The sequence below is a fragment of the Saccopteryx bilineata genome, chromosome 9 (genome assembly GCF_036850765.1).
Source record: "Saccopteryx bilineata isolate mSacBil1 chromosome 9, mSacBil1_pri_phased_curated, whole genome shotgun sequence".
NCBI classification, from domain to species: Eukaryota; Metazoa; Chordata; class Mammalia; order Chiroptera; family Emballonuridae; genus Saccopteryx; species Saccopteryx bilineata.
In genome coordinates, this window is record NC_089498.1 from 26,181,499 (window position 1) to 26,195,106 (window position 13,608).

At 39.2% G+C, this 13,608-nt stretch overlaps 1 protein-coding gene across 2 annotated transcripts in view; it reads left to right on the forward strand.

The window, feature by feature from the left end:
* Positions 1-13,608, forward strand: part of CNTNAP4 (contactin associated protein family member 4) — a 285,330-nt gene that overhangs the window by 219,570 nt on the left and 52,152 nt on the right. For both annotated transcript variants that reach the window (XM_066243208.1, XM_066243210.1), the window contains 3 exons: positions 629-826; positions 3,997-4,153; positions 8,758-8,885. In XM_066243208.1, the coding sequence (XP_066099305.1) occupies positions 629-826; positions 3,997-4,153; positions 8,758-8,885 (483 nt within the window). The remainder of the gene's footprint in view (positions 1-628; positions 827-3,996; positions 4,154-8,757; positions 8,886-13,608) is intronic.

The window sequence follows — 13,608 nt, forward strand, 5'->3', positions numbered from 1 at the left end:
ATATTGTCTTAAGAGAGATATAAATAAGCAATAAAAATTTGACTCCTTTTGAAGGTAATATGATGATTTTTAAGACTATAAAAGTCATTGCTTACATTACGCAATTCAAAATATTTTACAAAATTTTGAGATGCGCTTTTTTTCACATTGTAATGTCTCTGAATTTAGGGTATATCAATATTCCACAGTGTTTTACAATTATAATAGGAAGTAGTTTTTTTTTCCTTGAAGGAAAGTAAAATAATGATGCATCTTTAAAAAGTAGCGTACCAGATTTGATGAAATGAAATATACTACACAAATTTAATAATCATTTTTCATAGTATTTTTCACCATTAATATTGTCTGGCAAAATTTATGAAAAAGTAAAATAAAACCACTGCAAATGCATGGCAGTTGTATAAATTTCAGGGAATAGAACCACTTTACTATAATTCAAGAAAACATTTACATATATATTTTTTATTAAATTTTAAGAGTCCATTTATGTTGATTCTACCTCTCAGAGAGGTTTATGACTAGAAAAATTTGACTCAGATGAAAGGTGATTTTGATTTTCTTTATTTATTTTAACTTTTGCAGACTAGTGATGGTCTCCTCTCTTTCTTCCCCCATTTCTGCATCCAAGAAACTGCATGGACCATCATCCAGCACAATGGCTCTGAGTTCACCAGAGTGAGAAACACTCATCCGGAGAGCCCATACTCTGGGTTTTTCGAGTACGTGGCCAGCCTAGAGCAACTCCAGGCCACGATTAACCGCGCGGAGCACTGTGAACAGGAGCTGACCTACTACTGCAAGAAGTCACGGCTTATAAATAAGCAAGGTGCGTAAACTAAGGCCTCTGTCCCCTGTGCACACGGCACAGCACACTTCACTTAACCAGCTCCCGAGGCTGTAATTCTGCCAAGGCTGTGGCATGTAACTGCTGAGGGTGTGGCTCCCGGTATATTCAGCAAACATGTCACAGTCTGAAAGTCGCAGAGGTGCGATTGCCTGAAGAAAAGAACAAGGTCAGTTTACAGTGAGCTTTGTTCAAAGCCTTGATTGCCTTTGGAGTCCCTTCCTGGCCGTAATCCGATGACTGCACAGAAAGGGGCTTTGCTCTGATACTCAGTGGATTCCCCGTGTTTACCCTTATAAAGGGCAAGTGACACATGAGGTTAGTTTTATTGTGAAAAAGAGCTAATAAAAATATAACTCAGGACTGAAACTTACTATTCTGTGTGCCTCGTGTTCATGGATTGCTGACAGCGAGCCTCTGGGCATAATTGAACATTAAAATAGGCTGCTGGAAACCCAGTGTATTTAGTAGCTCAAGTAGGAATCAGAAAAGCACCTTAACTCTTCCTTGTCTTCTCCTTTTACTAGCCAGTCCGCTCCTCAATTCCATGTTTGGTTTTGTGTTTTCTCCCTTTAGAACATCTCACTCTGTGAGAACCTCGCCGGTCCTACCAGTTTGGCCTTACTCTAGTTCTTCATGGCCTAATTCAGTTGAAGTGACTTCAACTGGTCTCCCAGCCTGCACCTTCCCATTCCTCTAACCATCCAATGTATAGTCCCAATGTCTAATCTCTATGAAAAAATAAGAAAAGAAACACTGCCCTCGACACGGCACTTTTCTGTTTAAGAAGCATCAATGCCTTCCTGCCTCCAGTTTGTCCAATGCCTACTCCTGTCTGGGCACCAGAACTGAGAGTCTGGGCCCGCCTGCTTATGCAGAACTTCACGCCACCCCCAACTCTGTTTTCTAGCAGAAATATTCTAGCCAGTGTGTTTTTCTTTAGAAATTAGAGAAGATTCTAAGACGTCCACACACTGAAGCCACCTTTGTTGATGTTCACTCCTATTTGTGGTGGTTAGAGAGGTTGGAGTGCCAGGTAGAATGACAAGAATTTTAGAAGCAGTGTGTGTCGTATGTGATTATCGTATGTCACATGGATCATGCCAAAAATACGGAGCTCTTGGTATGACATTTGAACTTTTCGTTTTCAATTAAGCATCTCTTCTATTCACTGTCCACCCACTTAATACGACCAGGCTTTCTTTCCTGTGTCTGAGTTCCAACCTCCTCCTCCCTCTTTCTCTTTTTTAGAACTCTTATTTGGTCTTTTACCCCATCTTGCTAGTCTCTGATGAAATCTCATGCCCCGGAAACCTCAACCGGATCTGGGACTCACTGCCAGATAATTGTGGTGCGAGAGTCCAGGGCGTGGAGGTGGAGAGAGAGCTGAGTTCGAGTGGCAGGGCTCTCACTGATTAGGTATAGAACTTGGACAGAGGAATCTTTCTTTCTCTTTTTTTTTTCTCTTCTCTGAAATGTGGCCAGTAGTACTGACCTCACAGGGGCACGGTGATGATTGGGCACCCAACACGTACATCGTGCATGAAGTGAGTTCCTCTCATCCCCAGCTCTCCAGTACTTCATAGTGACAGTTAACATGCCGGTCTAATGTGCAAATGATTGTTCCTTCTTGCTAAATATTGGTCTTGGAAACTAAAATATAGATAAGCAAATATGGAAATATATTCTAAGAGAAGAACGAGAACCACACTTAGAAATGATGATTTATTTTCTCTTTAATCTATGAACACATAATGTTTAAAGCAGTATGTTGAAATGTATCTGGTGAATGTTAAATGTAGGTTTTACCTTCTGTTTATGAATTAATTATGCAATAAAAAATATGAAGATTCTTGATAGTAATGTCTTTATGCATAACACAAGCTTTTGGTAACTGCTCTGTTTTTTGGCATGGCTGACCTCAATAGTAATGCTGGCAGAAAGGTCGCCACATCAGTAGAAGTCCTGCGTAACAACGAGTTATAATGAGCATTGGCATTTGTAAGTAAAGAAGAAATTAGTAAAAGTCCCAGATTTTCAGTGAGGCTGATGATAACTTAAAAGGGTTTGAAAGTCAACAGAGCCCAGGCTGAGTAGCTCAGTTGGCTGGACTGTTGTCCTGATACAGTAAGGTTGTAGGTTTGATCCCGTCAGGGCACATACAAGAATCAACTGATGAATGCATAGATAAGTGGAACAACAAATTGATGTATCTCTCTCTTTGTTCTTCCCCCTTCTTCTCTTTCTAAAATCAATTTAAAAAGTCAATAGGAAAATGATCAAGCACCTTGAATGGCTGACTGATCTGATGTCACACTCTTCTCATGCTCTGATTCTCCTATGATGAACACCCCCCTTCTTTTCTTAACGAGACATCACCCACATGCCTTACCTCCTTTCCTCAGAATCCTAACAGTTCTGTTCCTTACTCTAGTTTCTTGACAGCATGTTTAGTTTTAACTCTGAGAAGGAGTTGGTAGCTGGGCATTCATCAAAGAAGGAAACACATTTGGCTAAAGAAAACTTTGCTTTTGAATGTAATATTTGCTTCAGGTGTTAAGATTTTGCAATGTTATTCAATAGTCTCCAAATAAATAGGTCATTAAATGAAAGGAAAAGTACAGACTTCCAAATAAATCTTAAATCATGACAAAGAAATGCCATCCCATATCTGATATTTAATAAACAGCTACTATATTTTAGCCAATACATATATTGAGATAAATCATTGACTCTATATATATCATTCTATTCTATATCAAATCAGTTTTATTTCTGATCTGTTAATTTCTCTGGTTTATATTTTTATGCCAGCTTGTTTCAAAAATCATTTTCAAAGAAATTACATATGTGAATTACTCTCAATACATTTTTACTATCATACCTGAATTAAATAGGTATTGTTGGTGTCTTTTCTACCCAAAGAAAAATATAGCAATCATTTAAGTTTAAATAATTAAATGTTTTTTTTAAAAGAAAGCTTTCATTAGGAAATTCCATCAGTTACAATGTTTTGACTGTCACTACATGAAATCAATCTTTTTCTTGCTCCTTTTATTCTTTTTCATGACTTGGGAAGGAAGGGAATTTCACTGGGATGGAAGGCAGTGGGGTGTAAAACAGATGTCACATTTCTTGCATTTGTTTTTCAGATGGAACGCCTCTGAGCTGGTGGGTTGGAAGAACCAATGAAACCCAAACGTACTGGGGAGGTTCTTTGCCTGATCCTCAGAAATGTGCTTGTGGACTGGAGGGGAGCTGCATTGATTCTCAGTATTACTGCAACTGTGATGCCGACCGGAATGAATGGTGATTTCCATAGGACTTTATTTTGCAAAATAAAGTGTGTGTGTGTGTGTGTGTGTGTAATAACAATTATTATCATTATTCCATTGATTGGAGAGAGAAAGAGGAATGGAGAATGAAAGAGGGGCAGGGAAGGGAAAGAGAGAGAGAGAAGCATCAACTGGTGATTCTTCTCAGTTGTTCCATTTAGTAGTGACTCATTGATTGCTTCTCATAGGTGCCCTGACTGGGGGTCAAACCCATGACCTCTGGCACACCAGATTGATGCTTTATCCACTGAGCCACCCAGCCAGGAAAGTTTATGTTTTTAAATGGATCACTCAAAATATGTAGAGCAATGTAGAGACTGAATAAGTTAGTACAGTGAAGAAATTAGATGAAGGTATGCTTTGATGAAACATGTTACAATCAGTCTAAATTCTAAATGTTAAGATCAGTGTCTTTTTATTTCAATTTTTTTTTGTAATAGACTGTTTAGTCATGTACATTTTATTCTTGTAATATGATAAAAGAGGCATCTGTTTCATGTTTCCTCTTCATTGTAAGTCAGTTATCATTCTCTTTGAAATTAAGTGCAATTAAGCATTCTGTTATTCTCAAAATATATTTTAGAGCCAGTAATTACTAATGCACATTTCCTCAAGCTACCTCTAAAACTGTTAAAAATGTAAGCTTAAATTTTCCACAATTATGTGAACATGTAGTTTTTTTTATTTGTTTAAAGCAGTGGTCCTCAACCCCCGGCCCGCGGACTGGTCCCAGTCCATGGGCCATTTGGTACCGGTCCAGAGAGAAAGAATAAATAACTTACATTATTTCCGTTTTATTTATATTTAAGTCTGTACAATGTTTTATTTTTAAAAAATGACCAGATTCCCTCTGTTACATCCATCTAAGACTCACTCTTGACGCTTGTCTCGGTCACGTGATACATTTATCCGTCCCACCCTAAAGGCTGGTCCGTGAAAATATTTTCTGACATTAAACTGGTCCGTGGCCCAAAAAAGGTTGGGGACCACTGGTTTAAAGGACAAACCATGCCACAAAGAATTAATGTTCTGTTGTTTGTCATAGTTTGAAAGATGAAATCTGTAACATTTTGAGGATTTGAAAATTGAACTTACAATATTCTCTAAATAGGAGAAAAATCTTAAATAGGTGCTTTCCTTTGAAAAGTTAAAAATACACCTATATTTTTTATTAGCGTTGGAGTGGTACATTGATTTTATTTGTGAAGCGAAAATGTTCTTTAATTTCCATATTCATGTTTCAAAATACCATGCGTGTGTTACATTTCTGTGTACCTGGGTCTGCACATAAGATTTATATTTTAAAATATTAATAGTCAATCTGGCTGTAAATATGATTGATTTGGTGACAGAATGTACAATCCAGTAATCAGTTCATCGTTAACTGAGTGCGGATACTGAATTGTATGATAGTTCATTGATTTATTTGGCAAACATCAAGAGTATGTTATATCAAAAAGCAGATTCTTTTGGACTACCCTAGAAGGAGGCATCTATATGGTGTCATAACTGTACTTTTACTATTATATGTTTGGTATGAAGAATATTGTCTCTCTTACTAAAACTTTAGTTTTTAAAAATGTACATTCTCCTTTTTTCTCTCTACCTTTACCAAAAACACCTATACAGTAATACTATATTTTAAAATGTGAATAAAATGTCCATAGCAACGCTGAACAGAGGAACAAAAAACAACCTAATCGCCATAACTCTCCAAATACCTTCACAATATATTATTCATCAAAAATGAATTTCAATCATAAGGTTTTGAATCTTTTGATAGTAAAGTCTGCTCATGGTGATGTAGCTTGCATAGAAATAACTTTCCCCAGAGGACATTTATAATCCAAGAAAAACTATGAAAACAACTTCTCGAAGTGAGTAGAGAACAGGCAAGTGTAGGTAGAAGCAGCTGGGGCTGGCTCGGAAGACGGGAACTCAGGTGGGTGAGGGACAAGTTTAAACGCCTCTCTTTGAGGGGACCGAGCAGACCACATGAGACGCGGTGACTAGAACTCAGAGAATACCAGGTGGAGGGGAGGGATGCTAGCAGTGTCAGCACGGAGTCTGAGTCCTCCAGAATGGCTGGATATGGAGGAGAGACTAGAAATTCCAGAAAGGTACAAACCTCCTGGGGACGGAGTGTCCACCCTATCAACTCCCCTGGTGTCCTCAGCAGACTCCTGAACAGCACACGCACCGAGATTTCTGGGAACCAGGCAGAGAGAGACAGCTGACAATGGAACAAGCTACACAGAGATTTCAGTATCAACTGCGGGAGGGGACACAGAATTTGGAGTTTAAGTCTCACTAATTGGGATGAGCTTTGCAAACCCCTCAGCTTTCCATAGAAATAATAGCAGGTCTGTGTCTTTTCATCAAAGACTATGATTGAAAACTAAGAGCAAAACTGGCATGGCCGACCCTAATGAAATGGGAAACCAAGCGTCCACAGTTGACTGAGGTAAGGTTGGAATGTAACGGCCTGTGAAAATAAAAACGAAGTCTTGAGTCTCTGGAGTATCACCAATAATATGCAGAGCGATGCAACAATTACTGCATATTCAAAAAATAGCGTTGATCCAGAGTCTAGAAAATAAAAGCAGTTATTAGCAACAGACCCTGGGACACATGTTTGATGAGCAGGCAGAAACTTTAAAGCAACTATTATAAACATGCCCAAAAACTCAGAGAAAAATTATCACAAATGAAAAGAGGATAAGCTAAACAGATATATAAGAACTATATTAAAGGAGCAAATTGAAATATTAGAATAGGAATGTACGTGTGAAGTGAAAAGTTCACGGGATGGCCTTCATCTCAGGAGACCACAGAAGAAATCTTCAATGAAGCTGAAGACAGGTCAATAGGAGCTATTAAATGTGAAGAATACAAGAACAACAAAAAGACTAAAAAAAAATTAACAAAACCTTCGTGGCTTTTGGAAAAATATCAGTGATTGAATGGGCAAGAAATTGGAATCCCAGAAGGATAGGAAATAAAATAAGGCAAAAATATATTTGATGAAGCAATAGCTGAAAATTTCTCAATTTTGTTTAATAAACATCTGTGGTAGCAAGCCTCCATGATGGCCCCGATGACGATCCACAGTGCCTGTCATTCATGTCATGGTGCAGTTTCCTCTCCTTGAGGGTCGCCTGGACCTTGTGACTGGCTTGCAATGAATAGAATATGGTGAAGGTGATGAGACAGCGCTTCTGAGATGAGATTACAAATGACTGTGACGTCCGACTTGCTCCTCTCTCCTCTTTGACTCTTCTTGCTTTCTTGTTCTGATAAAGCAAACTGTCATATTGTGATCTGTCCTGGGGAGAGGCCCAGGTGGCAGAGAATCGAGAGTGGCCTTCAGCCAACAGCCAGTGAATAGCAGCCCAACAACTGACAAAGACTACTGCCAACAGCCACGTGAGTGAGCTTGGAAGCGGATCCCTCCCCAGCCAGGCACTGAAATGACTGCCGGCCTCACCACCGCTTGATTGCAGCCTTGGGAGAGAGCCTCAGCCAAAGGGTCCCTTTAAGCTCTTCCCAGAGTCCTGTCTCAGAGGTAGATCATAAATGGTGCTATTTTGAGTCACCAAGTTCTTGGGTAGTCTGTTACGTTGTGATAGATAACTAACACGACTTCAGTGTAAGGGTTCGGAAACTCAGAGGATATCAAGCAGAGTAAAAACAGAGAAAAGTACACCTTGGCTTATTGTTCAAATTGCTAAACACGAATGATAAAGATAAATGGTTTGGAAGTAACCAGGTTGTGTGGAAGTGGTGGGACCCCTTGCATACAGGGCACAAGGATACTTGTAAAGGCTGACCTCTCACCGGAAGTCTATGGAAGGATATCTTGAACGCGCTGGAAGAAAAAGCAGTGTCGACCTAGAATTTTATTTTAAACAAAAACTATTATAAAATGGAGTTCTTTTCAAATTGAATGAATGCTGAGAGAATTTGTTGCCAACAGAGCTGCACCGTAGGAAATACAAACAGATATTCTTCAGGCTAAGAGAGTAACACCAAATGCAAACTCAGAAATTCAGGAAGGAGTAAAGAAAATGGAAATTGTGAATATGTCACTACATATAAATTCCTCTCTAAATAAAAAATTATAATTCACTGTTGAATTATAAAGTTTATAACAGCAGCACAAAGAGCAAGTATATGTGTGTACTGGGGGGAGTGCTAAAGAAATTATCCTGTTGTAAGCCTCCGACATTTTATATTAAGTAATACAATATAAAATCTAAGACTGTTATAAATTAAGGATGCATTTTGTAATCAATAAAGCAGATATTACAATTTACTAACAAGACATATCGCTAAAACCACTTTGAGGGAGAAAATGGCCAACTGAATTTAAAAATCACCAACTATATTGTCTGCAAGAGAATAAAAGTGTTGCTATATTTTTATCTGCTCCGATGGTCAATTTGATCCTTACTCTGGTGTGTGCAAATTTAGCTCAGAACATCTTGGCTTTGAAATGTAATAAGTAAGGCCTATTGTTTATTTGATAATTATGTTAATCAGAGTAATTTTAAGAATTCTGTTGTCATTATTTTTCAGGACCAATGACACTGGATTCCTTTCTTATAAAGAACATCTGCCAGTCACTAGGATAGTGATTACAGACACAGGCCGGCCGCATTCGGAAGCAGCTTATAAACTGGGGCCTCTGCTCTGCCGAGGAGACAGTAAGTGGGCGCAGCGTGTTGTTAAATGAATCTGAGTCACTTAAGAATCATGTTTGTGTCATAAAATAATTAATCAGACCTTTATTGTGGAGACTCATAAGGAAGGTCTGAAGTTTTGTTTTAGTCAGTCAACAAATAAAATACCCCTATAGAGCGTAAAGCCCTGTAATAAATGCTGGCACAGCAAGCCGTCTTACAATCCAGGGGAAGGATGTGGCTGAGCATCTCGGTGACTGGTTCATAAGCACATTCCAGCATTCTCAGATTTCTGTATGCTGTTATCCACATGGGAGAGCCTCAGCACTACACGAAATTGTTGACAATGTATGTTAGTTTCCTGTTGTTGAGCCTGGGGTAAAATTAGAAATTGAATCAAATGTCAGTATAATCAAGCATATTTCAACTTTTAATCTCATTTTTTTCAGTCTGTGTGTGTGTTTCACTCAATGGGACATGCTGTTGTGTGCATTCAATGTCTTAACATTTGAAACCAGAGTTTTACAACTCAAGTGGAGTTGCACAGGAAATATATATTTTCAGCAGGGAATGAGATGAGCATGTGTACCCATTCATAAGCTCTCTGAAATCAGTTAGGTCTTTAGAGTTTGAGTCATCAATTATTTAAGCTTTTAGTTTCCCCAAAACTTAAAATGGAAATAGAAGAAATATCTATTCACTTTAAAAGCATACACTAAAATAAAATTTTATTCTAGGGGCTCAACAGAGGAAGAGATGATCTGACAATTCAGTGGATTTACAGGGACACATAGCCAAAGTTGCTTAGTTAAAAAGCAAAGCTGATACCGGGCTATAAAAGTTTATATGTACATTGTAAAAAAAACTGTCTGCCATTATACCTACCGTCCCCAACCTTTATCATCTCAACTTCCTGTTCTGCCGGTGGACCTTATGCAATCGCATGAAGATGACACAGGCTATTTCATGGAGAGAAAAATTATGTGCAGAGAGATGAGGCTGTAAACTCAGATGCATTCAGGGCAGCGCAGCACCTCCGTGTGACTGTAGGGAAATTATAAGTATTTTATACGTCACATGCACTTTTCCCGGATCTTAACCCTTCGGGAGCTCGGGCTGGCTTCCTCCTTCCCCCTTATTTTCACCTGCCACGATGCCTGGGGAATCGGTCTGCTTTGAATGAGGTCACTACCTACTCACTCCTTTAGGGTTTCTTTTTCAAAAACTTCCTGCCATGAACTTAAGCACACAGCACCTTCCCACTTAGAGCTGTGATTCTCCATCGGGGTGGTGTTCCCTGCTCAGTGGGTGCCTGGCAGTATCTGGAGACATTCTGGGCTGTCAGAGTGGTGGTGGTGGTGGTGGTGGTGGTTGGGGGTGGGGGTGGATATTACTGGCATCTGGAGGGGGAGGCCCGGAATGCTTCTGAGTGCCCCACAGTGCGCAGGGCAGCGCTCTATCATGAAGAATGATCTGGTCCAAAACGTCCATGGTGCTGAGGTTGGGAAACGAGAACATTGAATGTTTGTGACTGTGGAGATACAGGGGAGGATGACAACATTCAGGGTAAGAATTTACAAATAGTTGATTATTTAGAGACCCGCTCATTAATTTCTTACTTACTAATAAAACAGTAGCTGAGAACTTTCCTTGGCCTTCTTGTCTCCGACATCTATTTCAGATTGAGGCTCACCCCACATGAGGTGACTATTCTGTATGAATGGCGCTTTGTTATTTTCTCTGTAGAAGAGCAATGGCTGCAGAAAAACGGGCACCCCCTTTTATCTCTCTGGGAAACCTGTTCCCCTGAAGATGAAACGCTCTGGGCACATTGTTTTTCTTTACAAGTGAGACTGTGCAGCTAGATCAGGCTTTTAGACATGGGACCATGAACTGTGGGCCATATAAGCAGAAGAAAGGTATTGTGGACATTATCTGGAAGGCACAAGGACTGGAACACTGAATAATTTAAGGCTGAGACATAGCATAACCTTCACGATCCAAATGGAAGCATGAAGACCAGTTATAAACCTGAAGAGCCACAGAATAACCTTTGATGGAAGACAAGGAAAAATGAAGGGGGCTTGAACTGAGCAACGGCTGGCGTGCAGCTTAAAGAAGGGGCTCAGAGGAAGCTGTATGCAGTGTGATTGAGGTGGAAATGGAGGCTGAAAGGGTGTGGGGCTGATCTTCAGCTTTCTGGGTTCAGTGAAGCTGCCAGGACCCTGCACTGCGACAGTAAGGATGCCAGTACCCTTCATTGAGACAAGGAATTTTAGATTTTGAAGAAAAAGGAAAAGATGAGAATAAAAAAAATTAATATTTTGGTTTCATCACACCAACTAGAGGTGTTGTAAATTTTATATCAAGCCTATTTTTCTAGGAAAGTAAGACAAATAAACAAAAATAAGTATGAGACTTACTGGTACCAGACGTGAGCCTACTCCTAATTAATCTTTTACCAAGTCCATCTTTTTATTTTTTTAAATATGTAGATGGTTCTGAAATTCAGTCTTACTGCTGCTGTTATTTCTTGATGTCAGAAGCCATTGATAACACCGTTAGGTGTTTTACCCAAAGAATGACAGATGTGAATGATAAAGCTGCCTTTGATGTTGTGCTGCAGACATAACACTTAGTAAATATTGTCCTTAATGACTTAATTTATTTATGAATATGAAAATGAATTATAAATAATTTAATTTGTAAATTATGGGTTATAACTAGGGGGGGCTGACTCCTGTGCTTCCTTCCTACTCACTCTCCCAGGAGCAGTGAGTGGGGACATCTTCATTTTTGAGGCACTCAGCAACACCCCAACTTCAGGATGCATAAACACTACTTGGAGAGCATGCCAGCTGTCGCTGCAGTATCTTAGAGCTCTCCCCAAACGCTCAGGAAAAGAGTAGTCCAGTATCGGACACGGGGTTAAATGTTTCTGAACACCCATCAGGAAGCCACCTGCTGGGATCGCCCTGCCTCTGTAGGTCCCACCGCACAGGGAGAACTCAGGGACTACTAATAGTGTCTGGCTCCGTTTCCTCTTCGCTTGCTCCTCCTCATCTGCAAAATCTCCCCAGTCCTCTTGCTGAAAACCCTCGGCTTCAGAATCTTCCTCCAGGAAGCCTTCTTTTCACCTCTGCGGACTTGCCTATTCTATGGGTCTCTAGAATACTGGGTCCGACATTTTCAAAGAAGGTTGAACATATTTCTCATAATGCCTTTTCATTATGTTCAAGCCTCTTGAGAGCAGGTCCATTGTTCACTTATTATTGTGTTCCTGGTACCTAGCACATTACCTGTTACATGAAAGATAATAAATAGTTTATGAAAGAAGAAGAATGATCTATCACCTGCAGCTCAAGAAACCTACAGATAGTGAATTATTTGTGAGAGATAGGAATAAGTTTTTGATTGTATAGGCAGTTAAACAATATGCAAATATTTACTTTTAATGGGAGGAGTCGGTCATATTTGAAAGACTTGTTCTGATGAAAAAGTCACATAGTACAAAGGGCTCCTCGTTCCAGCTGAGCCATCTCTCACCGCTGCACTCGGGCTTGTGGAGGGTGCTTTCAATAAGCACCCGATTTTAGTTATTACTAATACTCACTGCCCTTCAGTTTTTAAGTAATATAATACCATTCTAAAACTGAAACTCTTCTTCTTCGGAGAAAAAAAATATTTTGCTGCCTTTTTTGCTTTGTTTCATTTCTATTCTTCAGAAAAGACTTGTGTTACTAGTAATTTATATTTAAGAAATTTCACAAATGTGAGGGAACAAAAGTTCTTTCTAGCACTTTCAAAAAGATGTCCATTTTTTTGAGAGTAGGAATCCTAATAATTCTCAGGACTATAATTATATCCTTTCCTGAAAATATTATACACATATACAATTTTATTTGTTTTAAATATTAAGCATTCATGTTTCAATTGTTATATAATCATGATAAAATTTTAAGATACACAGAAATCTCAAAGAAAAGAGTATAATAATCACCTGGAGTCACACTATTCAGATGTCCAGATGAATACCAGTGAGTATTATTCTAGACATCGCTAGATCTCTAGTGTAGGGTTTCCCAGCCTTGAGCTTGTGACAGCTGGGGGCCATCCTGTGCATTGTAGGCATGGAGCAGTATTCCTGGCCTCTGCCCGCTCGGTGCCAGCAGCACCGTTCCACCTAATATACCTTCGGCAGTTTCCAGGCGTCTCCAGGGGTGCAGAATTGCTCCAGCTTGAGCACCACTGCCCTAGACAGAAAAACAGAAAAAGAGATTTAGAAATAAATTTCTAAAACTTTATTAATTGAAATTGAAGAAGAAAGGAGAAGCTGAAATGAAGCTAAAAGCATTGCTTTATATTATTTATATATCTGATAAAAATATACTCGAGTGATCCCTCAAAACTTAAAAAAATTATGAAATTTTAAAAAGGTTATAGAGTTTGTTATTAAACTAATTTTTCCATTTTAGACAGTATCGACCCATTCTGAGAAGTGGGGAAATCAGCACTCCTGTGTCCTCTCATCTTTTTAAGTCTCCCCACCTTCCCGTTTTTGCTAGGTTGGCCATCATCATCTAGCTGTTTATTTTTTAGTGCTAAGCTAGTTCTATCGTCAGAGCTTCTCTATTCTTGAATGATTTTTATTTTGATTTATTTCTCCTTGGGTTGCATTGTCAGGTAGTTGATCTTTTCAATTTGTTTCCCCCGGAAAGACTCATGAGGGTTGCATTTCCTGAGCTGG